The sequence below is a fragment of the Oryctolagus cuniculus genome, chromosome 2 (genome assembly GCF_964237555.1).
Source record: "Oryctolagus cuniculus chromosome 2, mOryCun1.1, whole genome shotgun sequence".
Lineage (NCBI taxonomy): Eukaryota > Metazoa > Chordata > Mammalia > Lagomorpha > Leporidae > Oryctolagus > Oryctolagus cuniculus.
The window spans coordinates 174,395,936-174,422,971 of NC_091433.1; the positions used below are offsets into that span (position 1 = coordinate 174,395,936).

Sequence of the window (27,036 nt, forward strand, 5' to 3'; positions counted from 1 at the left end):
CAAAAGATTTTCAGTTCCTCAAAAGGAAGCTCTGTCCCCATTAAGTACCTGCCACTCCCCCACCCCCTCAGTCCCTGGTAACCAGCGATCGGCTTTCTGCTTCTGGATTTACTTAGTCTGTGTTATATACACAGAGCCCTATGCTACGTTGACCACACATTTCTAGTTTCTTCTGCTTTGCTTCCTGTTATCAAGGCTCAACCATGTTGTGGCACATATCACTAATTCACTCCCTTTATATGGTTGAATAATATTCTACCATGCAGAAATATCATAGTTTGTTTATCCACTCATCTGTTGATAGGCATTTGCTGCCATGAACATTTGTATGCATTTGATTGAAGGCTACCTCTTAATTGGGTATATGCCTAGGAATGGAACTGGGGGAGTCATCTGACAGCCCTACGACAACCCCACGTTTAACTTCCTGAGACTCTGTTTTAAAGTTCTTGAGTACAGGTGCAGGCTGTGGTGTGGGGAAGGAGCTACAAGCTCTTGTGACCAGCACACCGAACAGGCAGTGGCTGTTCAGAAACGGAGAACGCCTTCCTGAAGCCGCAGGGCCAAGGAGAAGATGGGAAGCAGCCTAAAAATAATCACTCAAAAGAGAAAGACACGGTAGGAAGTCTCAGATGATACAAAGGTGCATGGGTGCACGGCTGCACGAGGCTCCCCCCGTGGAGCTGTGGCGAGTGTGGGAGCAGGCTCCCTGGGGCGGGGGGCATTTGGATTAAGCCCAGGAAGTGGAAAGATGAGAGAGGTGGGGCGGGGCGGAGAAAAACAAAGGCTGACCCGTGCAGTGGGGAAGCCCTGATGCCTGTCCAGCAGAGCAAGTCCCACATTTGGCTTTCGGGTACGTGAAGGCGACTCTGGAGGTCCCACTGTAAAGGCAGGTTAGGGTGCAAGCCTTCCACGCCCGGCTAGCCAGCGAGGAGGCTAACACGGACGGCTGCTGTCTGAGCATAGGTCATTCCTTGCATACACACCCTGGCACTGCACCCATCTCTTCACACCTGGGAATCTGTATGCCCTAGGCAGGAACTTCAAAAAATTGGAGGAAAAAGTAATGAAAAGGTGAAATTATTTTGATGCAAAAATTTTCAACTCCATGCAGAGTTTTCCATATTATACACTTTTCCTGAACTTTTGGAAGCTCTCTCATATTCATGGATTTCATTTTTTTGTATCAAAGTAAATTTTGTATTTTAATTCCATTTTACACCAACTGTGTGAAGGATCCTTCCATGCGGCTCAGTCCTTCAGGTCACAAGCTGCACCGCCCCCAGTGGTCTCACTCCCAAAGGCGCCCGGACTCAGCCAGGGCTCCAGCTGTGCTCCCAGGTGTGCCTGCTGTCGCCACAGGCAGGGCGATGCTGCCGCTGCACCGCAGTGTGCAAACAGCACTCACGGACCACGGAGAAGCCCCGCTCCTGCAGGCGGCCTTGACAGCCTACAAACCCCGCAGTGAGAGAGGACGAGCTGCTTTCCACACAGCGACTACCTCTGATTTCCAGCGCCCACCAGCGCCCAAAGCCCGACCGTGTAAGGAGCCCCGTGCCGGAAGCCGCGGCAGCGCTCAGCGGGAGGATGCTCAGAGGGGTCGCCGGCTCTCCCTTCCATGGGGTCACCTCTTCCACCTTCTCTGGCCCACCGACGGAGAACTGCCACTCGCTCCGAGGACGCGTTCCCAACAGGGAAGTGCCTGAACCTTTCTATGACAGGGTGCAAACCAACGCATGATCAGTTGTGAACATGTGTACAAACCATAAAAGCGACCAGTCATCAAGCTAGGGCTGGCCTCAGAACCAGCTGGGGCACTTGCTAGCCCACGATGGCTGGGCACCACCCTCCGTCTCCCATTCAGTAGACCTGGACGGGCATTCAGGGCATTCAGTAGACTAAGGATGGGCATTTTCAACACATTCCCATGTAAAGCCGATACTGCCGTGTGCCAGGGTTCCACTCTCTGAGAACTACTAACACACTTCTCTTTTACGATCTTGGCAGCCATCCTCTTCTGCATTTGCAGCTCAAAGGGCAGAACCACTTTTCCTGCACGTACGCAGAAACTTCCTCTTGGCTGTCACTGCTGTTGCAAAGCCGGAAGGCAGTTCTGCAGCTCTGCCGCTTAGTCTCCAGCTCCGCTTCGGAGGCCCCCCCCCCTTCTTGCTCACCATGACGGGAATGCCCCCTTCCCCATGACCACAGCCCGCTCGGCCCTGCCCGTCTTTCCACAGCTATGCCATGCGGTTACAAGAACAATATCAAATCACAAAGCCAGCTGCACACATTAGCACATGTCCACAGGGCTGAGCGTGAGAACTTGAAAATGGCCTCTTCTTTAAGAAATCAGGCTATGGGTAAAAAAGGCTACAGAACAGAAAATAAAACCCCGCCCCTCAACTCTAGAGTGGTTTATTTTTTGCTGCTGCTAATGATCGCCAATCACTACATTCTTGCTGCCATAATGCATAATCGAGTTGAATTCTATGAGCACTAGTTAGCGTGCAAAGGTTAGGAGAAATCTTTGAAGCTGGTAAAATGTGGAAGGGATGGACAGATTTGCTTCAAAAGCTTTATTACTACCTATTGCTAGAGACGCAACTGAAGTGGACTCCATCTTTGAAATGTGTCGTGGGCAGAAAGGAAATACACAAGTGTGTGTGTGTGTGTGTGTGTGTGTGTGTGTGTACGGATGGAGAGAGAGGTGGATCGACTGACTGTTGGAGGAGGGATTCCTCCAATTAATCACTCACAAGGATTCTTAGCAAGAGACAATAAACCAAATGAGTGCAGCAAGCCTCCATGGGGAGAATTGACCTATCTGAGATTTTCTTGTTAAGATAGAGCCCAACTCACTTCACTGGTTTAATATTTTGCAGACCTTGATTTGAGGTTTGTTAATGTCATCATCTACAACAAAAACACAGCCTGGAAATACAGCAAAGCACTTGAGCAATGGTTCTCCTTCGCAAAAAAAAAAAAAAAAAAAAAAAAAAAAATAGAGATAAGATTAAACTTGCGTGGGCCAATTGGCTAAGCATTATCTGGTACAGACTGTCCACCACCTTGAAAGAAATTGATAAACACATCATTAACTCATCACGATTTCTACAGAGCAGCCTCTTATCAAAGGCCATCCAAGCTCTGATTAAGTATCACGATTAGCAAGGAAACTGTCCACTATCCCCAGCACACTGCACTCAGGAGAACGGCTGGGCACACTGGTGCTTGCTCTCACGTAACCCAACAAACTAAACTCCCTGGGACCACGATCTGATAAAACCGGATTTCAGCTGTCAGCTAGGACTTCGCTGCCCATTTGCTCTCTGATCTTAGGGACTGATGCAAACACTTCCGCGATTGGGGCATCCTGCTGGCACGAGACAGGAGCCATGCCTCTGCCCTTGGAGTCTTCGGTATGAACTTTCACGTGTACCGTGCACACAGTAGGAGCTCAAGAAACGTGTTAACTTGAATGAAAGCTCAATGGCTCCAGGACAGCGACTTTACAGCTCTTAAAGCTTTAAAACATGAAGCCCCGTGGTCAGGGAAACATTTACCCGCCGTGGGTCGCAGCTGAATGTGAACATATTCCGTTCACTTGGTCATACCTGTGGCCAAGCAGGCCATCACTCCCTGGAGGACCTCACTGCTTCCTGATTCCAGGCTAGGTCAAGGCACATGCCTCATGAGCAGGTGGTAACCATAGAAACAGCCTCAGGTCACCCAGTGCATGTTGGCTCATAATGAGGTAAAACCTCTGAGGAATATGGCATCTAGTGCTACAATCTGGGAATTTTTAAATACCAGCTTTTGAAGAACTCTTCTCAGCTAAATGGGCCAAACAGATGACCTCACAGGCTTTAAAGGAATCAATGGCTCAGAATCAGTGAATGAACCGTTGTGGCTCACTCCCTCGGTGACAGCAGCATGCAATTAGCTTTGTGGGTTCTCATTTTCAGAGGCTGTGCATGGATCTCAAGCTTGACCTCAAGATGGCCAACTTCAACAGCCAAGTCACCCCCGCCGACTCCTGTTGCCCCTCCATCTGCATAAACTCACTCCCTTTCTCACCGGGAAAACCTGAAGTCCGCTCCTAGGCCTGATACGTGTTTCCTAGGGAGCGGGCCATGGCGTGGCAGACAATGATGCGAGCTGTCCAGCGTGGAGGCGGCAGCACGCAGACTGCACGTGTACACTGATGACCACCAGCTTTTTATAGGGGCTACAAATGCCAATTCCTTATCTCAGGCCAATTCCTTACCTCTTTTTTTGTAGAAAAAAAAAAGATTTGAAAGGCAGAGATACAGAGAGACGGGGCGAGGGGGCTGGGGGAGCTTCTGTCTACTGGTTCACTCCACAATTGGCCGCAATGGCTGGGGCTGGGCCAGGCCAAAGGCAGGGGCCTGAAATACTCTCCAGGTCTCCCACGTGGGTTGGCAGAAGCCCAAGCACTTGGGTCATCTTCAGCTGTGTTCCCAGGCGCATTAGCAGGGAGCTGGATCAGAAATGGAGCAGTCAGGACTCAAACCAGTGCTCATATTGGGATGCCATGTCACAGCTCACCATTCTGGCGCTGACTTCTTGTATCTTTTCCCAAAGTCCCATAGATCAGTGGGTGAGATTCACCAGCCAGGAGCTCCGAGTGCTGTGAGGACCACGGCCTGGTCACATCAGGCGGTACTCGATTGTGAAACCTCACTCTTGTTGATGTCCACATGCATGCATCTTTGTGGACTGAGAGAAACACCGGGAAAGAAGACTACAACAAACTTTTTTTTAAAAATAACTCTGAAAGCAGAATAGTTAAGATAATTTTAGTGAAAACTGATTTTAGTGGAAGATGCTTTGGTCTGGTTAATTTAAAAAATCCTTACCAACCCTGAGAACTGTTGATTTGCTGAGTTAGAAATACTCAGTCATCTAGACTGGTTCAACACTGGGCTCCTGCCGTGGGCAGAGGCATACAGATCAGATGATCCATTCTTACAAGATCGTGCCAGAACGCTGGGCACTGGGACTTGGTGACTTAGACACTTGGAATGCCTGCGTCCCTCCCTGGGCTGTCAGTGCTGCTCCACTTCCTAGCCAGCTTCCTGCTAACGCACCCTGGGAGGCAGCAAACACCAGGTAGCTCAAGTGCACGGGCCCTGGCCTCAGCCTGGTCTAGAGCCAGCTGTTGCAGGTGGGGGAGGAGCGAGCCAGCAGATGGAAGATCTCTCTTCCTCTCTCTCACTCTCTCTCTCTCTCTCTGCCTTTCACATAGATGGAAAATAAATATTTAAAAAACATAGTGTATCAAGGGGCCTTCATTTCCATTAGAAATTGCAAACATGACATCCAGCATGAATGATCCTCCCCCAAGACACAATAATTACCAAGGGCAGGTCCAGTGTGGCTCTGAGCTGTGACATTGCCACACGCGTGGCGAGGATGTGCAATCACCACACAATGGCACAATCACACATGCATTTTCATGACCGTGCAGTCACTTGTGGCCATTTTTCTCAATGAAACGTTCCGGCAGGACCCAGAAGTGCAGGCCAGCACTCACCTAGGCGGCCCCGGGTGGAGAGAGTGAGAGGCTTGGTACAGGTCCCAGGCCTCTATCTATCTGTCTGTGCATGCAAACGACGCCTATCACCACATTATCTCAGGTCGACAGGGCTCCAGATTTCTTGCTTCTACATCTTCAAGCGCTGATAAACACAGGGACAGGAACAAGCAGAGATCCACATTTTATCTGGCTTTTAGCTGTGTTCTAATGGAGGAGTCATCGTTGCCATGATAGCAATGTAATCTAGACAGATTACAAAATGCTTTCTAGGTCATTTTTTTTTTTCCTGAGTGATAAGATTAAAAAGGGATGATTTTTTTTCTCTGTGAAGAGTATGGCTATCAAAACATTCAGATTGATAGCCTCTCTATCTAGACGTACACATATCTGTACTTAAATCTTTGAGTGGGGGTTTTTGTTGTTTGGTTTTTTACTGTAGGAGGGCCTATATATGAAGCTGATCGTCTGGCTAGGAGCAGGTTACCACTCGCAGGGGAAGAAGGGAGAGGCTACCGGTGAGAGTTGTCAGAGCCGCATCGCTGCTCTGGTTTGACAAGGTTTATCCTGCAAAGGCTCCAGTGCTGGAGGCCCGGGCCCCCATGCAATCGTGTTGAGGTGAGAGAACCCTTAAGAGATGTGGCCCAGCCCGAGGTCGCTGGAGGTGCTGCCCCAGGAGGGGCTGATGGTGGTCTCGAGGAGCGAATGAGAACGGGTTGGTATAAGCAAGGCCGCCCCACACACTTGCCCCTGTGCACACACAGTCAGTTCCCTTCCTGCTTTTCCACCACCCTGGGACCCAGCCAAGGAGGACCTCACCACAGCCTGAACAGAAATTGGACTTTCAGCTCCAAAACTGGGAGCCTCATAAACCTCTTTCCTGTGTAAGCCCCGAGCCGCAGGTACTTTGCCGTCACAACAGAAAAGGGACAGTTACAACCACTGATTCCCATTGTTTTGCAACTTGGAACAGGAATCTGTTCTATTTCCAGGTCGTGGCAAGAAGATTTTTAAATTGACGTTGACTTCATTTGAGTGTGCAAAGCTCTGACACATGTGGAAGGCAGGCTAAGTCACAGTATTTATCTGCTCAACTAACAGAAAGAGAGAAAGAGAAAAATCTGACCACAAAGATTTGCATCTCTGGAAGATTCCTTCTAGACACTGTAACGGTTTCACTTAAGGATAACCTTGAAGCCATGAGCAGATCAACTAGAATGTAAACTTCTGGAAGGCTCATCGGAGGCCTCGACAAGGCTCTAATCGATGGATGGACACATCCAGGCACCCTGCTGGACCAATCATGGGACCAACACAAGCACAGGTGGCCCTGGGTCACCACAGGACCCTCCCAGAACTTCCCAAGTTCACGTACACAAAGCTGTCACTCCCAGGCTGCCTCGCCCAGCAGCAGAAGCATAGTCTTTAGATTGTCCCTTTTTTGAGGCTGACTGCTGACAACTGCCTAGAACATTCCATTCTCATTTTCAGGGCCCAGCAACAGATGTTTTAGAAGTGCAAAGAGGCAGGGGAAATGGCACGTGTGTGAGACGGCACGCTTCCCCGTCCCGTGGTGCTCAAACGTAGTCTGCGTTATCCTACAGGGACCGGGGACTGGCCACATTTGCTTTCAGACTGAGGGCAGTTTTGCTTTTCTTTTTTTGCAGAACAAATTCACCCATCGAGGCTTCAAGGGCAGGGACAGTGGCAGGACATCAACGCGTCCGCTAACGCTGGGCCGTTTGCAGAACATGGGCCAGCAGCGGGCCGACGCTCACAAAAGGCTCGCCGACACTGATGCTGTCCTGTTCTCGAAGACACCCAACCACACACAAACACAGTCGCCTGTCGCCCCTGCAACTCGCTTGGGGAAGCCCCTGCGTTCGGAAGGCCTCGAGGCCGTGTGAGCACCACTGGCCCCACACCACATACCTGAGGTGGGAACCGAGTCAGAGGGGTCCTTGTCGGGACAGCGGATTTCCGTCCCTTCTCTCACCTGCAACGAGACACACAGGGCAATGAGAAGAGTGGGTATTGCTACGTGGGGAGGGAGGCTTCACCTTGGGAACATCTCTCTTAAGGTAAAATAAAATCTTGTTGTCTTAGGATTTCTGTTTCCTTCAGCCTGGACACCCACCTGTCCACGCACGATGTTCCCTGGTGCTCGCCAGGCTCCCTCCCTCAGCCTGAGGCCCGACCTTTGTTTCTTGCAGGTGCATTGTGGCCCTGGCTCTCCCCAGCCCCAATCCGTTTCCCCAATCCCTTCCAGGTGCTTTCTCAACACCACCCAGCCCCGGGGCTCCCTGCGCCCCCATCTCAGGGAGGGCCTGGAGTTTGGTCCGCGTCATCCATTTACTGGGTCCCTGGACCCTAGAACTCCGTGTGGCACCACAGATACTCAGCAAACACCTACTGCTTAGATACACAAAGTACCCCGCTGCCTTCAGTTCGGCTTGAGGGCCCTTCTCCCCAGCAGGACGCCCTAAAGTTCCAGTCTTAGGCAAAGTCTCTATACTCTCCCAGGCTCCGAGGTGGGTGGGAGAGATGGATCTCCTGCCCACTGGTACACTTTCTAAACGCCTGAACAGAATCCAAGCCAGGCCTCCCAGTGAGTGGCAGGAACCCGAGCACCGGGGCTGCATCAGCAGGAGCTGGGTCAGACGCAGAGGCAGGGCTCGATCCCAGGGACTCCCATATGCCACACAGGCATCGTGCACCTGCCCTGACTCCATGCCTCGCCTGAGCAGGTGCCTCTCCCCTCCCTAGCCCTGGCCTCCTTGGAAATTTGTCCTCTTTGGAAAGCCTTCTGGAACTTTCTCTCATCTAAGTGTCTCTTCCTCCACTTCAAAAAGTTCGTGGAAACATGGAATGAAAAGATACATCTTGACACAAAAACCTTTGAAATTCATGTTTTTAAATACATATTTGTCATGAAAGTTTAAATGATTCTCTTACATAGAAGGATTTCAAAATTATTGTATCAATAAACTCATATTTAATTCCATTTTCCATAAACTCTTTGAAGAACATTCATAGGTTCCTAGAACACCCCATGAAAGCTTGACTTACAACACTTGCTGCACTGTGCTATAATTTCTGTTTAACTTACCTGTGTCTATACCAGCCTGAGTCCCTTAGCATGATTTATTTATATTTGTAGATCCCATGCCTGGTCTCCCATCTAGCCATCCATTTATTCATTCAACATGTAATTGTTGGGTACCCACCCTCAGTTCCTGCTTTCATTGAACTTGCATGTAGGGGTACACAGCAGGCATTCAATAAGTGCATCCTGAAGGAATGTATCGCTGCCAGACAACAACAATAGCAACAATACAAAATCTGGCATGCTACATCGTGTAGTACTTTATACTTTTTTTTTTTTTTTTTGACAGGCAGAGTGGACAGTGAGAGACAGAGAGAAAGGTCTTCCTTTTGCCGTTGGTTCACTCTCTAATGGCCGCCGCGGCTGGCGCGCTGCGGCCCGCGCAGCGCGCTGATCCGATGGCAGGAGCCAGGAGCCAGGTGCTTTTCCTGGTCTCCCATGGGGTGCAGGGCCCAAGCACCTGGGCCATCCTCCACTGCACTCCCTGGCCACAGCAGAGAGCTGGCCTGGAAGAGGGGCAACCGGGACAGAATCCGGCGCCCCGACCGGGACTAGAACCCGGTGTGCCGGCGCCGCTAGGCGGAGAATTAGCCTAGTGAGCCGCGGCGCCGGCTGTGCTTTATACTTTTTAAGCGACTGTAGTTGAGTAAGTCTATGAGGTCAGCCGACACCGTGGCTCAATAGGCTAATCCTCCGCCTGCAGCGCCGGCACACCGGGTTCTAGTCCCGGTTGGGGCGCCGGGTTCTAGTCCCGGTTGGGGCGCCGGGTTCTGTCCCGGTTGCCCCTCTTCCAGGCCAGCTCTCTGCTGTGCCCAGGGAGTGCAGTGGGCCTTGGGCCCTGCACCTGCATGGGAGACCAGGAGGAAGCACCTGGCTCCTGGCTTCAGATCAGCGCAATGTGTCAGCCACAGCGCGCCAGCCGCAGCAGCCATTGGAGGGTGAACCAACGGCAAAGGAAGACCTTTCTCTCTCTCTCTCTCTCTCACTGTCCACTCTGCCTGTAAAAAAAAAGTCTATGAGGTCAGACTATTACTGTCACTATTTCCCAGAATGAAAGCCAAGGCCCAAGGGGATAGTGTGATGGCTTGTGACACTGACATCGACATCCCACATCCAGCGCCAACTGAAGTCCCAGACGCTCCATTTCTGATCCAGCTTCCTGCTTGTGTGCCTGGGAAAGCAGCAGAATGTGGCCCGAGTATCCGGGTCCCTGCCACCCACATGGGCCACCTGGCTGGAGTTCCTGCCTCCAGGTTTTGGCCTGGCACAGACCTGGTCATTTGGGGAGGGAACCGGTGGATGGAAGAGGGTTTTCTTTCTCTCTGTCACTCTGCCTTTCAAATGAATCAAGCTTAAGTAAACAGACAAAATAAGGTCTAGAGAGGTTAAGCACCTGCTCAATGACTTAGGCAGGGGTGGGGAATGCCCAGGCCACTGGCCCTATAAGGTCAACAAAAATCCTTTGATCCGACCCTGCCAGGGCAACCACAGGTGGGGCTTGAAATTCACTAAATCTGTAGCAGGCTTACTTCGACGCTGATAACTGTGAATGGGCCAAGTGCTAGAGATCCAAATGGTCCTTGGCGGGAAAAAGGTCCCAACCCCCGCCTTGGAGTCAGTCTGAGCCCAGGACCAGTGTCTTCCCGCTGTGCAGTGGAGGAAGGCAGCGTTTTGCATGCCGGGCCGCTCAGCGAGGCATGGCTCGAGAACAAAGGCGTCACCCTCGGTGTTTCTCAGCTCCCCAGAGAAGCCCGGTGTCCCGGTGTCCCGTCTCACCTCCCCGGGAGCGTGGCAAAGGGACTGCAGAGGAGAGCCCCGGGCAGGGAGGTGGAACCTGTGGCGGCCACGCGGCCGGGCTTCAGACTTCGCCACTTTTCTCTGCATTTCCTCTTCGAAGAGGAGCTCAAGTTCAGAGAACTTGTCGAGTTTGGGAAATTACAACAGACTGAGAGCAGGCAGGGCCAGCGCCCCCACGAGGCTGGGGGAGACCGGCTTCGGGCACCACAGGAGCGGACACACACACGATCCTTCCACCTGCCCTGCCGGCCTTGCAGATGTTTGTGGCAGCCTCTGGCACCGGGCAGCCCTCGGGGTACCCAGAGGCAGATGGAGTTCCAGGCCCTAAAGAACCACGCGGAAAGTTCCAAAGGCTCAGCAAGGGGGCCAGGGGCCGCCCTGTTGGCTTGTGGGCTGTCAGTCCCAGAAAACCTCCGCTTACCTCGAGCTTCCCCTGGGGCTGTGACACCCTGGTCAGCTGGCCGCTGTTCTTGTAGGTGAATAGGTAGGGGCTCTCCTGCAGAGAAAGCACATTGTGACAGTGACCCAGGGCTCATTGCCCAGCGATACCTTCGGCCAGTTTGGAATGCTACGGTCACCTTTCGGTGACGGCCAGAGCGTTCACTGGCTCTTTTCTGGACTGCCCATTCATGCTCTGATAGGTCCAATTTGCAAGACCAAGCTCTCTATCCCAGAGGTCTGTGATACTGGGCTGAGTGCACGCATCTCAAGGACAAGAGAATGTAAGCTTCCTGACAGCCAATGCAAAGAGGGAAATGGGATGAATGAAACACTTCTCATTGCCTAGTAACAAAAACCCAACCCACTGAGAAAGTCAAACATTGCCACAGCACAGCGGGGAGGCTGTGGTTCTTAACAAGGGGATTACAAACTGTCTAAGGACGGGGAGAGAAGTGCTGGCAGGTGCCAGACACAAAGGTGAGATAGGAAGTGGAAGGGCCAGTTGTCTGATGTGAGCAGCGTCTGGGCTCAGGCGAGCACCGCGGGTGTGGAGGAGCTCACTTCTGCCCAAAGCGCTCTCGTGGCCCCAGGAGCTGGCCTCTGCACATCCACCCGCACACGCTGTGCTCACGTCCAGGAGGACAGAGCCAAGACTCAGGACAGGGGCCACCGACGGCTCAGTCAGGTAAGACCCCACGGCCCAGCAAAGCCCACCGGCCGTCCCTGCCTTCCTCGTGGTTCCGCAGGAGCCCCTCCCCTCGCGTCGCCCTACCTGTGAGGGGCATCTCAGCGGCTTCCTCTCCTTCTCACTGAACGGCTCTTCTTTGCGCCCTACGGGCTCCATCTGGAGAGGGAGGGGCGCTTTAGAACAGAACAGTCTAGCACAGGGACCAGCCTCTGGGGCTCCTCCGAGGAACTCGGTGGACCAGCACCTCTCAGTGTCGGATGCCCCGGGCCTCACCACCCTTCCCCCGCCCCTCCAACCTCCTTGCAAAACACACAAACTTCCAGGACCTGCTGACTCGGGAACTCTGGGTTGAGACAGCCGCCTGTGTGTCAGCGAGCCCTCCATCCACACCCAGGTTTGGTTTGGGAGCTGCTGCCTGCGAGGACTCCCTGTGCTCCCAGCCCACCTGCTCCCTGACGTTTCACGAGAGAAACCAAATGCCAGAGAGGCCAAGGCGAGTCCAGCTAGCCAGGGCAGCCCCGGGCTCCAGCAGGTGCCAGGCGCCACGGGCACCTTTGTCCCTCACCTCTCCTGCCATGGACTCTGGTAAGGGATGCAGAAGACTGGTGGATGGGGCACCGGCCTGGCTCGGTCCCAGGTTCTCAGTGCTATCTTATCCCAGGATCTGTGCCCCAAGAGGCAAGCAGCCAGGGGAGAACTTTACCCTTCTTGGGCTCTTAACCAAATGGCAGGAGAGCCTGATAAGCAGGTACAATTCGTGTTTGGCAAAGGAATGGCAGGTCTTTAGCATAAGGGCTGGGGAGGAGTGGGCCCTCATGTCTCTCTCAGTTTTGTTCTGGCAGTGGCTGCTCCTAGGGATAGGAGGTTCCACCCCGGACATTCAGGGCTGCTCTCAAAGGCAGGTTCCATGAGCCTGGGTGAGTGGCCAGGTGTGGATCCACTTTGCCTTCTTTCTCTTCCCCCATCTTTAAAGAAATTAATCCGTAATAGAATCAGGAAAGAAACCTTGAGGGAGTAAGGGATTCTGGGGGGATGGACAGCAGAGTCTGTATTTTAAGGATCTCAGAGAATGACAATTCAGAGGTCTTCTCGGTAATCCCACTGTCATGGAGACCTCTGTCCTGGGGGTGGGTGTCTGCACATAGGGTGCTGGGGGGTTCAAGTCCCAGCTCCACCCTGAACTCTGGCTTCCTGCTAACGTGCACCCCGGAGGTAGTTGTAATTGGCTCAAGTACCTGCGTCCCTGCCACCAAGTAGGAGACCTGGATTGAGTTTCTGGCTCTCGGTTTCAGCCTGGCCCAGCCCTGGCCATTGCGGGCACTTGGGCATTGAACAGGTAGATGGGAGATCTCGGTCTCTTAACTAAGTCTTTTTTTAAATTTTGGAAAAGAACTTTTGCCCGTCTCTTGTTGCCACCTGTCTCCTTCTGGCTGCTTCAAACCACACTGCCCAGGGCCCTGTGGTCCCCTGCCCCTGTGCCGGGCACAGAGGCACACACACTGCTGCTTTCTCCAGGGATAAGCAGTGCAGGGCCATGGGTTTACTCCGCTCTCTGATCCGTTCGTTGCTTGCACGTCCTCGGCATTGCTTTCCCACCACCAGGAAATGAACTGAGTGTGGGAGCAATGGGGAATGGCTTTAAAAGCCCCATGAGCAAGTCCTTGGTTCCTCGCAGGGCTTGGCATAAGGAAGGGTTGGTGGGTGGGATCAGTGATGGCTGAAGGGGTCTGGGACCCAAGTTCCCTAGAAATGGTGCCTTCAGCACTCACTCAGAGCATCCCCAGCAGACCGGGCCTTTCCCTTCGCTGGCTCTGGGGATCTGCACCCCGCCTGGGGCTTGGTCAGCAAGGGCAGGGATGGACGTGGCCCAGCACAGCACTTGCAGCTCTGTGGGCTGCAAAGCAGAGTCCCCCGCCCCCTGCTGTGCCCTGGCCCTGATCACAGTGGCGACTCTGCCAGGCCCTCTCTGCTCCCCCATGGGAGAGCAGCCCTCATGTGGGCTGCATATGGCTGAGTGTGGGCATGGGGCAGGCACAGCCAGCTTTTCCATTGGTGACACCCAGCACAGCAGAGAGCCAGGGGACGAGAGGCAGAGACTTGGCCCTCTGTGGACCCCGGGGAGTGAAGGCGCTTGATTGCTTGCGAGCCCTCTGAGCTGGCTGAGGGTCACCATGCCCCTTAGCAAGGTGGAGAAAATGTAGGCCCAGAGACCACAGGACCTGCCTTAGGTAACAACCGAGACAGACTGGAGCCAGAGCCCGGGTGCTCCGACTCCTTATCCAGCACCCTTTGCCCTGCGCTGTTGCGTTGCTAACGTCTCTGGATTGAGCCTGGTCTGTGGGCCCAGCCGCGCACGTGGCCTCTTTGCATGCCTGGGGATATCAGCGTCCCAGGGAAGGTTAGCACCCTGCTGCAGCTGACACCAAGGACAATCAACAGCAAGATGCAAGGAGCAAGGAAAGACCGCAGCCCTGCCCTCTCCACCACTGTTCCAGGGCTCCCCCTGTCCTCGGGCCACCCCATCCCCAGGCTCCTTCCTGTCTCCAGGCCCTCTGCTCACAAAGGCCCTCACCTGCTTGGGAGCACCTTCTCCAGCCTCCTCCAACAGTGCTTCCAAGCCACTCCCAATCCCGGCCATGTGGCCTGTCTGGCCTTGTCGTGCTATTGTGTTTGGGGGCGCAGCCGGGCACACCCCCACCACTCAGGTGCCTGTGTTCTCCTGTCCCTTTGCTCACTTGACCCTCCCCAGCCACACCTCAATTCCCACAAAGAGGCCATACTGGGCACAGACGGGGCATGTGGTAGGGGTGCCCTCTTGTTGGTTGGGAGAGAGAAGGTGGCAGGAGGGGTCAGGCTCCATTCTCTGCCCCACATGGGAGATCAGCAGCAAAGGGGCATGGGGGGAAGAGTCCCAACCAAGATCAGCCCTGTAAAGAAGTCAAAGTCCTTCTCCAAAGGAGAGCGAGACTCCACGGAGAGGGGCTGTCCCCTCCCGCCCCGCTCTGCCTTACACGGGCGGGCTAATTAACGTGGGCCCATGTGCAGCAGCTCGAGGCACTTGGCACAGCACATCAGCCGGGGAGACGGAGAGAGGGTTTGCTAATCCAAAGCAGAGGAAAAGCTCATTTCTGGCACCGGGATTCTAAAAATAGGACTACAGACCACCTGGGAGGGAGAAGCAAACGACCAACAAAGTCCCTGTCTATTGCCCTGAAAAGGCTCCAAAGGCTGGACGTTGCATTCCAGCCACTGACCAACCCCTGCCCCCGACCCCCAGGGGAGTCCTGGGAGCTGGGGAGGGCCTGTCATTACCATGGTGGAACGGGCAGGTGCAGTCGGCACTGTGGCCTGGGGTCAGCAGTTACCATCTGGGTTTGCAGAAAGGGAGTTGAGGCCCTGAATCCACAGAGGAGTGAGAAGTGGGACTAGGACTGGACCCCGACCTGAAGTTCATGTCAGTCCCAGGCACCACCCAGGACTGCAAACCTGCAGACGTCGCCTACATGTGAGTGGAGGCTAGGCAGGGCCGGCCAGGAGCCGGGTGCTGCCCGGGTCAGGAGGCGAGACTCCCAGTGGGAGGGGTGAGAAGCATCTGTTCTCACCCCGGAGCCCCTCCTCAGCGGGCGCAGACCCCCGCACGCCACTCACCATTCTGTTCCAGAGACTCAGGGCCAGTGTGGTGGGGTCCTGGAGTGGGGGCTCCGCCTGGAAGAGAAGCCAGTAAGAAAAGAGCTGCTCTGTGCCCCTACGGATGCAATGGCCCCACCACCGCCGCCGTCCTGGCATGGAGACAGCAGCCCTGATCCGTCCGGACTCTCTCCATCAGTCCCTGCCCCCTACAGCAAGGGCGGGCATTTGCAGGCCTGCTGTCTGGGGTCAGGGCTCTGAGGTCAGGACCAGCCTGGTCCTTCAGGTTGCCAGGGTTCCCTGTAACTGATGTGAGCAGCAGAGGGACCGGCAACAGAGAAGCGATTTGGGTGCAGTCTGAGTAGGCGGAGCTAATATTCCTGCTCCTCTTAAATCATTGCTTTGAACATGGTGTCAGTCCTGGCTGTGCCACAGGGATGCCCACAGGCAGGAGCCGGAGCCCTAAGGGAATAACAGTGCCCAGGCCCTGCCCTGAATGTGGGCTACCCAACATCCCCCACCCCAAACAGTGCTGTCCATCTAGCTAGTCCTTCACCCAGTGACCTGGGGGAGGGGCAGCTCCGACTCTGCCCCCACGCACTCCAGGGATGGATATAGAGGAGCATGGGGCCGGGGAGGGAGTGCAGGGTGACAGCTGGGGGCCCTGGGAATTCTCTCCTGGATAAGCACAGTGGCCAGGAGACACCGCGAGCTTCCTAAGCCCTGCTCTGATCTTACCGGGCACTCGGGCCACACGCCTTGCCCAGGTGGCACAGCCGGGGATCCTGGCTCTGCCCAGCGAGGGGGGACCAGGCTCCCGTGGGAGGAGCGTGGAGCATCTGTGCGGCCCTCACTCACCAACAGCGCCGACAGCGAGCTCTCGTAGAAGAAAGGCTGGAAGACCACCGCGAAGGACTCCTGTGTGTTGTACTTGCTGGACGCCAGGAGGCTGTCCCAGGCTTCCTGCAGGAGGGGGCAGAGGCGAGCACATCAGGCAGCAGCCCCCACCAGGGAGTCCCCAGAGCCCCCTGTCACCGTCACCCATCGCCCTGAGCAAGCGCTCCTCACAAGCTCCTCCGTCTCCCACCCCAGGGCTCTCGGATGAACCCAGCCGAGTTTTCACCTCCAAGGCCCCAGCGTCAGGGAACACCAGAGTAGGCCTCAAGCATACTCTCTGGAAGTCAAAGAGGTGCCAGCCAGCGAGCACGCCACTGGGCCCCAGGTTCCCTCCCGGGCCACGTGCTGCAGAGGCACGTACATGCCATAAACCATGCAAGAAACGTCCTGGGGGCAGGCGTTGGCCTAGGGGTTAGGACACCTGTGTCCCATTGGAGATGCAGCTCCGGCTCCTGCCTCCAGCTTCCCGCAAATGCCCTGGGAGGCAGCTCAAGCGATTGGGGTCCTGCTGCCCTCGTGGGAGACCCGGACTGACTTCCCAGCTTCTAGCCTCTCCTGGCCCAGCCCCGGCCGTTGTAGGCACGTGGGAACTCTCTGCGTCTGTTGATCTCTCTGTACTGCTTTTACTTGTTTACTCGCTGTCACTTCTGGAGTAAGAGGTGTGCCCTTCAACTTGAAATACAGCTTTCTTCTTAGACACGTGTTGGTGGAACTGTGCGCTGAGCTGTTGCCTGAGGAGCACCGGGCCCCTCACGCTTGCCTGGGGCCTCCTCTGGTCAGAACGCACGTCTGCGGGAGCCCTGGCTGACCGTGGGCGGCAGTCTGAGGCACAGGCACAGCTCTGTAGCCACAGAGCCAGCCGCTGATCACAGACCTTCCAGAAGGAATTTGCAAAGTTCTTCACTATCTCCCCACCCACCCTGGCGTCACCCCCACGCTCCCTGACTCCAACTCCCGCGGCCACCCTGCTGGTGTGGCCGACCCCAGGTCACACCCAGGATGGGGCAGTGACCTAGGGTGTTGACTTTAGTCCTCCAGTGCTGAATGCAGCCAGAGAAGCCCCAAGCCAGCAAATGTGACTTGTTGCTCCCATCCCAGCTCCTCCGAGACCACCCGCCCCCAGGGCCCAAAGCCCAGGCTCCCTAGTGGGCTCACCAGGTAGGACCACTGCGTCAGGACCTTGGTCAGCTGGGAGGTTTCCCTTAAGCACCTGCAGGGCTCGGCTGCTGGGCTGCAGGTAGCAACAAAGGGGAAATGAGAGCTGGAGTAGTGGGGGCGGGGCTGCTGCTGGGGCCTGGGGTCACACAAGGAGAGGGGAAGGAGAAGCTGGAGTTTTAGAGGGTGAAGGAGAAGGGGGGGAGGCGGATATCAGGGGGAACAAAGGACAGGGTGCCCTACGGAGCCCCCAGTCCCCAGCTGCCCCTTCTGGTGAGCAGTGAGAGGACACAGGGCTCTTCCCCCCGCTCCATCTCCACCCTCTTTGGTTCCTCTCACTTCCCACTCCTCCTCCCCCTGGCCTTCCCTCCTCTCCCCTTCCTCCCTCTCTCCCTCTCCCCCACCATCTCCTTTCTCTGATTCTCCTTGCCCCAACTCTTCCATGTGAACAACTTCTCTGGCTTCAAAGCCAGAATTTGTAGGATTTGGGTCCAAAAGGTTTAAATTCTCTGAAAATTTTCAGGAACACTTGGATACTAAGTTCCATGAAGTTAAACTTATTTCAACCCCATCCTCTTCTGGCCCCTCTGCAGAAATAACACGTCTTGGCTCAGCGATGCTTTGCCAAGCCTTTCTCATGACTCTCATGTCACCCTGGTGGGGTTAGCGCCTCTGGAGTGACATCGTCCACACTGACTGTTGCTGCACCCTATACGTCAGTCCCCAGAGCAATAGCTGGTGGGGGACCCGCTCCACCGGCGTGTGGGCTCAGACACAGGACCTGGCCCCTCAGCCTCCATCTCTGGGCTCTCTCGTCGGGTGGATGCACCTGCAGTGCCCACCCAGCAGGTGTGGCTCCCTGCCCACCTCCCCTTTACCTGAGCTGAGCCCCCTGACGCCAGCGAGAGAATGCTGCCAACTCCGAGAGATCCACCAGGTTGACGAACGCTTTGGGGACCTAGGGGGACACACAGGGGAAGAAGGTGAGTGTCGGCCGAGTCACTGTGGCTGCCCGGGGAGTCTCTCCGGGGGCCCAGGTTTGGGTCCACTGCAGGTCTAGAGTAGCGGGCTGGGCTTGGTGAATGCAAGCACCAAGCTCTTGGGGGAGATGCTTGGGTGGGGTGGGCCCAAAGCTGCCATCCCAGAAACGTACCCTTAGCCATCTGCTGGTGGCCAGGGCACCTCGCCCCACCAGGCCAGCCGGGGAGCTGCTGCAGGGGAGGCAAGCATCACCAGAGCCCCTCAGGTCTTAGCGCTGGCTCAAGCTAGGGTGCCCCACCCCTCTGGCCCACCACTGTCCAGACTCAGAAAGGGCAGGGCCTCCAAGTGGCCAGGGAGGGGCCGAGCGACTCTGAAGAGGGAGTGTTCTACCAGCTCCTGTGCTGCCGGCTGGCTCTCGGGCAAGAACCCCAGCTCCTCATCCTTGCAGGAGGCCACGCCCCCACCCTGGAGGTAAACCAGGACCCACCCCACAGGTCCTCAGCAGGGCAGCTTCCTGGAGCTGTGGGAGGCCCAGCCGAGGTCTCCCCAGGCCAGCGAGCCCATCTTACCTCCTGCTGCAGGTAGTCCAGGGTCCTTGTCAGCTTGTCCATGCCCCCCAGCACGAGCCCCTTCTGTGAGAAGACAGCTGCGCTGAGCAGGAGTGGTGGGGGGAGGCACCTAGACTCATGTGGGCCAGCCCTGCTCCCCCTACCCCACCCCACTGGGCCTGATCACAGGCACAGGACCCATCCAGACACCATCGCGGAAGTGAGCGTGAATACCCAGAGTACCCCCAACCCAACATCCCCCTGGGGATTCCCCCCACCACCAGGAGTTCTCTATGGAGGGGCAGACTCAGAACTGCAGCAGAGTGAGTGAGACCCCTGCATGTGCTGAGGCTCAGACTGGGAGGCCGCTCCCTCCCCACAGCTGATGGACTCCACCCAGGTCTGCGGGACACGACTGATCCTGGGCTTAAGGCCCCAGATGGCCTGGGGACTTCCACGTGGGGCCACACTAGCTCCAAGGAAGGGAGAGGCCCCTGTCCCCCAAGGGTCCACACATCTCCTACCTGGCACACACCCCACCCCTTCCTGCGGGGAGCGAAAACAAATCCAACATCGACTCTGTCCTACCCTTCCTGTGTGACGAATAAGATGTACAAGACAAGACCCTGCACTGCCTGCAACTGGCTGTCCCCCGAGGGGACGTGGCTTAGACAGGAGGACAAGGCAGGCGGGGGGGGGGGGGCGGTTCTGTTCCCTACAGGGACACAGGCAGCGACTCTGGAGACAGCTGCCAATCACGGGTGCCTGCTGTGGGAGGAATGGCGTGGCTCCGGCTCTCCACTGCCTGTCCCTGCTTTGGCTCAGCCCGGCCCCTGGGAAGCTGGTTCAGCCCGGTCTGTGGCTAGGGCAGCAAGGGCTGCTCTCCGGTTTCCTTCCACTCTCTTTGAGGTGGACGTTAGGTATCACGCATGCCCCTGGTAGGCTCTGTCTGGAACTAGCCCGGCCGCCACCTGCACCACACTCAGGACATGTAATCCTGCAGGAGGCCGGGAGTTCTCCCTGGAGTGTGAACCCCACTTTAGAGACTCGAGGTGCTTGCTTGCAGCTGCCGACGAAACTGGAGCCAGGCCGTCATTCCAGGCTCTGAATGGATGCCACTTGGGCCACCAGCTGGTCCTACTCCTTAGTGGACGCCATCATGTTCCTGTAACAAGTTCCCCTTCTACACAACCTCCATGACAAACTCCTCCCTGAGCCCAAGCCATGAACAACCTTGTTTGTCAAAGGGATAGGTGCTTTTCCACTGATATCTTGCCCCAAGATTCAGAAGAATGTCTGTGGTCAAACACGTGCCGAGAGCAAACTTGACTTTTTCTACTACGTTATTTAAGGGTATTCAATCAGAAGACAGGAACAATTTTGGGTCCCCTGAACCTTGGTCACACTGCAGGTGCACCCTCCAAAATGCTGACACGGCTCTCTAATGGCATTGGCAATGAATAAATATGGATGAGGGACCCCAAAATGTCCAGGGAAAACTAGAACTAAGAGACAAGTTTATTTTGGTGCAAAAATGTTAAAATCCATACAAACTTTTTAAAAATTCCATGTATGTTTTCTCCCTCCTTCTGGTTCCTTTTTAAAGTCTTACTTGCTAATACAATCAGGCTTTAACTCGAGAGCAGCGAACAGCACGCAATTACTAAAAGTACTGTGTTCCTGGAAGAGCTGGGTACCATCGACCTCTGGAGCACTGGTCTTAGAACAGCTAACATCTTAGCATAGCTACAAGGCCACATAACTGCCTAACGCACAGTTCCTGATTTTACTCTTATGGCTTTGGTCTTAAGAAACTGCCGAAGAACAAATGTGGACACAAGCCCTCGTCAGTTTCTCATTAAAGGAATCCAGGTAGTTTAACATCTCCTGTTAACACGGAACATCTTTTGTAGGAATCTTCTGACATGACCGATAAAGGAAGAGCTCTTCTTTGAATCTGGGTGGGGCTTGGAGCCACCTTCTTAGTCTCTGTCCTCAGAGGCACCCCAGTGCCCCCAGAGTGTACTGTGACAACCACTGAGGGGAGCCCATACTGGGACGTGCTTGGAGCAATGGAAAAATGCCATAGAGGGCATTTGTGATGAATGAACACATAGGGATTTCTCAATGGGGAGGTAACGTAAAGAGGGAGGCATGGCTGGAGGTACCACCAGGAAGACTAGGGACAGAGTCCAGGTCTGGTTATAGAAGCGTAGATCAAGGAGCCAACAGGATGGGCCAAGGGGGTCAAGAGAGTCAGACATAGGGCTCATAAAGACCTTGGGGGGTAAATGGGATGGAGTAGGTTTGTTCTAGGATCCAAAAGGAAACTCAAGGGCGAGTGTTTGGCCTAGTGGTTAAGACACGGGTTAGGACATCCACTTCCTTGTTGAAATGGCCCCATCTGATATTCTGCTGCAGCTCCTGACTCTGGCTTCCTGCCAATGCACACCCTGGGAGGCAGAGGGTGATGATCAAGTAGCTGGGTCCCTGCCACCCACATGGGAGACCCGGATTGAGGTCTAGCCCGGTCCCAGCCATTGTGGGCACTCGGAGAGTGAACTAGAGCATGGGAGTGCATGTGTGTTCTAACAAAAAGAAAAAAAAAAAAAAGAGAGAAGCTTAAAAGAAAAGGAAAAGCAAAAAGAAAAATGCAACCAGAGGGTGTCTGGGTGTCTGCTAGCAAGCGTTGCTACACTGAGCTAAATTTATGGAGATTAAGTCAGTGGCTTGCAGCCATTTAAACTAAGAGTGAGGCATGGTTACTTTCGTCACATGTTTGCAACCAATTACAAGTGTGAGGTTCTAAGTGTGAAGAAACTTAATCCTTGGATATCAACATGACGAGATCTTGAGGGAGTTTCACATCTTAACGAAAAGCATTGATTTTTTTTTTTTTTTTTTTTTTTTTTTTTTTTTTTTACAGGCAGAGTGGACAGTGAGAGAGAGAGACAGAGAGAAAGGTCTTCCTTTTTGCCGTTGGTTCACCCTCCAATGGCCGCCGCGGCCGGCACGCTGCAGCCGGCGCACCACACCGATCCGATGGCAGGAGCCAGGTACTTCTCCTGGTCCCATGGGGTGCAGGGCCCAAGCACCTGGGCCATCCTCCACTGCACTCCCTGGCCACAGCAGAGAGCTGGCCTGGAAGAGGGGCAACCAGGACAGAATCCGGCGCCCCGACCGGGACTAGAACCTGGTGTGCCGGCGCCGCTAGGCGGAGGATTAGCCTACTGAGCTGCGGCGCCAGCCGAAAATCATTGATCTTGATGACAACCAATGTCTGAAGCACTATGGGGATAGGGGCTCTCGCCCACTGGTGGGATATAAATGAGTCTAGCTACTGCAGAGGGCACCTGGGCAAACTATTAAGTACACATATCTGAGGCCCAGCAATTCTGTGCTTAAGAACCTGGTGTAGGCATTTTTCTTCACTATCCACAGAACAGAACCAGACATTTTCAAGGGGGCCAGGGTTGTGGTGCAGTGGGTTAAGCTGCAGCCCGAGATGCCAGCATCCCATACTGGAACTCTGGTTCAAGTTCTGGCTGCTCTGCTAATGCACCAAGAAGGCACCAGAAGATGGCGAGAGCGCTAGGGCCCCGGTTGCCTACGTGGAGGACCAGGATGGCTTTCCTGGCTCCTAGCTTCGGTCTAGCCCAGCCTCAGCTCTTGCAGCCATCTGCGGAGTGAACCAGTGATGATAGCCCTTTCCTCTCCTCTCCCTTAGTCACTCTGTCTTTAAAATAAGCAAAGAAAATTCTTAAAACAATTTTTTTCATGAACCACATTTACTTTACTACATACAATGAACTCAAAACCATTGTAGTTTCTTATATTCTAACTTTTGGTTAAGTGCTTCAAGGTGAATCTGTGCACACAGGAATGCATCGTGCATTGACAGAAGAATGCTTGGAGTGAGCATTGATGTAGGCTTGGGACGCCTGTATCCCATACTGAAGTTCAAACCTAGCTCTGCTTTTGATTCCGCCTTCCTGCTAATGCAGATCCTGGGAGGCAGCAGGTGATGGCTCAAGTACTTGGATCTCTACTACCCACATGGGAGACCTAGACTGAGCTCCCAGCTCCTGGTTTCAGCCTGACCCAGCCCTGGCTATGTAGCCATTTGTGGAGTGAACCAGCAGATGGAAGCCCTCTGTCTCAGTCTCTGTATTTCAAATAAAATAGATAAAAATTTTTAAAAATGCTTGAAGAAGTACATGAAATAATCCAAGAATTCATGTGGGAATTCTTGCATACAAGATAGGGTATATGTTGGCTGGCGCCGCAGCTCACTATGCTAATCCTCCGCCTGCGGCGCCGGCACACCGGGTTCTAGTCCCGGTCGGGGCACCGGATTCTGTCCTGGTTGCCCCTCTTCCAGGCCAGCTCTCTGCTGTGGCCCGGGTGTGCAGTGGAGGATGGCCCAAGTGCTTGGGCCCTGCACCCCATGGGAGACCAGGAGGAAATACCTGGCTCCTGGCTTCCGATCGTTGCAGTGTGTCGACTGTAGCAGCCACTTGGTGGGTGAACCAACGAAAAAAGGAAGACCTTTCTCTCTCTCTCTTTCACTGTCTAACTCTGCCTGTCAAAAAAAAAAAAAATATATATATATATATATATATATATATGGTATATGAAAGAAATCATGAATGAGTGTAAGGACCCATGAATGTATAACCATTATTTTAAAATCACAGGGTTGGCTTTGTCATATAGCAGGTGAAGCCGCCACCTGCGATGCCAGCATCCCACATGGGTGCCAATTTGTGTCCTGGCTGCTCCACTTCCAATCCAGCTTCTTGCTGATGGCCTGGGAAAAGCAGTGGAAGATGGCCCAAGTACTTGGCCCTTGCCATCCATATAGGAAACCCAGATGAAACTTCTGGCTTTGGCTTGGCCTAGCCCTGGTCGTTGGGGCCATCTGGGGAGTGAACCAGTGGATGGAGGAGACTCTCCCTCTCTGTAACTCTTTCAAATAAATAAATAAATCTTTAAAAATATATATCAAATGCTAGCATGAACAAACTCAGATACAACAGCATGTCTCTGTAGGTAAGAAGAGAGAATTTATACAGACTATGCTAATTTACAGATGGATGACTCGGTGAGTGGTTATTTAGAGAAACGCAGCAGTGCCTAAGTGCTGGTGTGCATGCATTCCTGAATCAATGTTTGTTTGCATGATGCCTAAAAAGAGGTATGTGGCCAAGAACAAACAGGCCACGTAAATATCACTTGACCTTGAAGAAAAGAGAGCAAACTGGAATAGTAAATCATTTTCTATACACTGTGGCCCAGCAGATCTGCAGGAATAGGGGTCCGTGGAGCTGGGCAGGGAGGGGGTATTTCAACCAGCATCCTCGCAGGACCCAGCACCACTATAGGATGGGGGGTTTTGGTGGTGGGCCAGGAGTCAGGGGGAGCGTAGGGCATTTGAAGGCAGGCAGGAGCCAGGTTTTTGCAGAAGGACATAAAGGGGGACATCAAGAAACAGCCATGCTTCTGCTGCAGCCTGGGGCGGTCCAGGGAGCAGACCACAGGGCTGCCCAAAGCGTCAAGGCCAGCTTGGCAGCAAGCAGGCTTCCCGCTGCTGAAGAAGACCCAGGCGCCACTTCTGTCACTGGGGCTGTGGTTGGCTGGACACTCCCTACAACTTTCAACTGACCCTAACCTGGATGATCTTCAATAAAGCCTCACATCACCACGTCCACGGTCACCTACCTGCCTAAATGATAAAGGGCAGCCCCATGCTTCGTGCTCCGTTCCCAGGAAAGCTGAGGAGCCTGGGACATGCTGTCCACAGTCCCTCAGCTCAGCAGCAACCTCTCCACGACCAGCAGGATGCAGGGGCAAAGGGGTGACCACAGGGCTTGCTTTATTTCCCAAGTTAGAAACTTGCGTGAAATCGAAATTAGAAGAGGCCAAATAATTTTTAACTAGGAAGCCGATTATCCCGGGTTGCATGTCAACCATTGGACTCCGCTTATCTACGCCTCTATTTCTGTTTCCTGAGGTGAGGGATGGGCAGTGATAATCAGCCACTGCCTGTGCCAGCTGACGCACGGCTCCGCGCACGCCATCGTGAGCATGTGTGTCACCACTGGGCTTACACGTACAATGCCGAGAAGACCAGCCTTGCGCCATGTGTACTTAACAACAATAACGGAAGCAGACTATACTAACACCTATCTGCGTTTAAGGGTACTTCAAAAAGCTCATGGAAAGTGGAGTTAAGATTTTTTAAAATTTAAATTCACACATAGCTTTTAAAATAATTTCCGTGAACTTTTTGAAAACCCCTCAGATTTCAATCTTTTTGCACCAATATAAACTATCTTTTATTTCCATTTTCTATGAACTTTTTGAAATAGGCTGTTTCCTTGAGCATCCAGCCACCCATCCATCCACTCATCCCCCCACCCATCCATTTACCCATCCATTCACCCACCCATGCACTCACCCCCACCCACCCACCCAGGCACTCACCCATCTACTCACCCACTATCCATCTACCCACTGGAATTCTGATGGGTGGCATCAGCCCCAATCTGACAAGTGTGGATCTGGCAGGATTTGTTCACACCCCCACCCAAGCATTTGTAAACCTTCCCAGCCTCCCAACGTCCAATTTACCTGTTGAGCAGAGGGACACGGGAAACACTGGCTTGTGTTACTGAAGAACACGTTGATGAGCTTCCAGTCATGTTCAAAGTCAAGTTGCTAAAGAAAAGGACAACAGCATGAAAGAGACAGCAGTAAGATCTGAAGCCAAAAGGACTTCCTCCTTGTCGCGTCTTTTAATCTCACACACCCACCCGCTTAAAATCACATTTATGGGTCTTTTTAATTTTTTTGTCAAAAGGAGTATGTGGTGAGAGTTTAAAGTAGCAGAATTGCTCTAGAAAGCAATTTGGCAAACTATCTAAAAACCAATTTTTATAAAAGGGTTTACTTTTTAATCCAATAATTCTATTTCCCAAAAATGTAGTTTAAGGAAATCATGAAAGATTTAGCTACAGTGATGAAGCCTTGTGCATAAGAATGAAAAACTGGAAACATAAATGCTTAAAACATTAATGTGCAAATCGTGGAACGCTCATGAGATGAGATACTATGCAGTTATTAAAATGAAGCTGAAGTTATTAAATTGTCACAGGAAGTAATATATCCTAAAAAGTAGGTTATCAAATTATCTGTATCCAGGAACATGCCTGCTTTATAAAATACACGCAGATACGCGTGCTTAGAGAAAACACGGCAGAACCACACACCACGTTATTAGCAGTCATCACTGCACAGTGGGTTTAAGGATGCTTTAATATTTGTTCATGTTGCCCGATTTTTCTATAAAAAACATGTGTTACTTGTGTTTCAGAAAACCAAGTTTTTTTTTAAGGAGGCAGCCCGGTGTAGCTGAGGAACTTTGCACTGCTAATGAGGCATTTCAGATTTTAGCTGTAACCAGCCGTGTCGCCCTGGACGGGCCATTTGACTTCTTGAACTTCAGTTGCCTCATCTGTAAGTCTGCTGGGCTGGCTTCAGGACCTCCCAGCTATTTTGCAGAATCACATTATTGCTGTTGTTTCAGAAATTCTGGAAGTCCCCCGTTAGGGGAAACCAACTGTTCCTGGGGCAGCTCCTGTGTGCGTCGGCCCCGGATGATGAGGAAGGACCGTGCTTGCTTCGATCAGCTATTTAATGCCTGTAAGGCTGAGACAGCAGCGTCCCCAGGCCCAGCATGGCGGCCAGCTCGCCTTGGTGGGATGCTCGCCCGGAAGGACGGCACGAAAGGCCAGGGGACGCGTCCGTGACTCCTGAACTGCTAGGAGAGGGAGAGCAGGGCCCCCAGCAGGTGCACTACAGCGGCCCCGCTGAGAGAGGGAAACCGCAGGTGGTCATCGCCAACAGCAGTCATCACCACTCCAACCATCACGATGGCTTTGGTCTGTGAGCCTTGACTCTGCCAGGCAAATTCAACACCTCATTTTAATCCTCCCCCAACCCTACAGTTTGACTCTTGTCACCCCCAGTTCATGACCTGAAGCTTGGGGAGGTTCAGTATCCAACCCAGCATCACACAGCTAACAGGTGGAGGCTCAGGGTTCAAACTCAAACTGCTCCTACTCGGGGACCCAAGCCCTCGGCCTCCCGTCTACATGAGATGTCACGCAGTGCATCTGCCAATGCTCGGTAGGACCACATAGAAATCCATCCTGAATGAAAGGATCAGTCCTTTTTA

General features: G+C 53.6%; 1 protein-coding gene across 5 annotated transcripts in view; it reads right to left on the reverse strand.

Annotated features, from left to right (window-relative positions):
• PLB1 (phospholipase B1) overlaps positions 1 to 27,036 on the reverse strand; it is a 137,869-nt gene that overhangs the window by 63,600 nt on the left and 47,233 nt on the right. For all 5 annotated transcript variants that reach the window (XM_070067898.1, XM_051828745.2, XM_051828739.2 and 2 more), the window contains 9 exon segments: positions 25,431 to 25,517; positions 18,819 to 18,881; positions 18,147 to 18,226; positions 17,269 to 17,344; positions 16,075 to 16,179; positions 15,238 to 15,294; positions 11,674 to 11,745; positions 10,882 to 10,956; positions 7,490 to 7,553 (listed from right to left, as the gene is read on the reverse strand). In XM_070067898.1, coding sequence (XP_069923999.1) covers positions 7,490 to 7,553; positions 10,882 to 10,956; positions 11,674 to 11,745; positions 15,238 to 15,294; positions 16,075 to 16,179; positions 17,269 to 17,344; positions 18,147 to 18,226; positions 18,819 to 18,881; positions 25,431 to 25,517 — 679 coding nt within the window.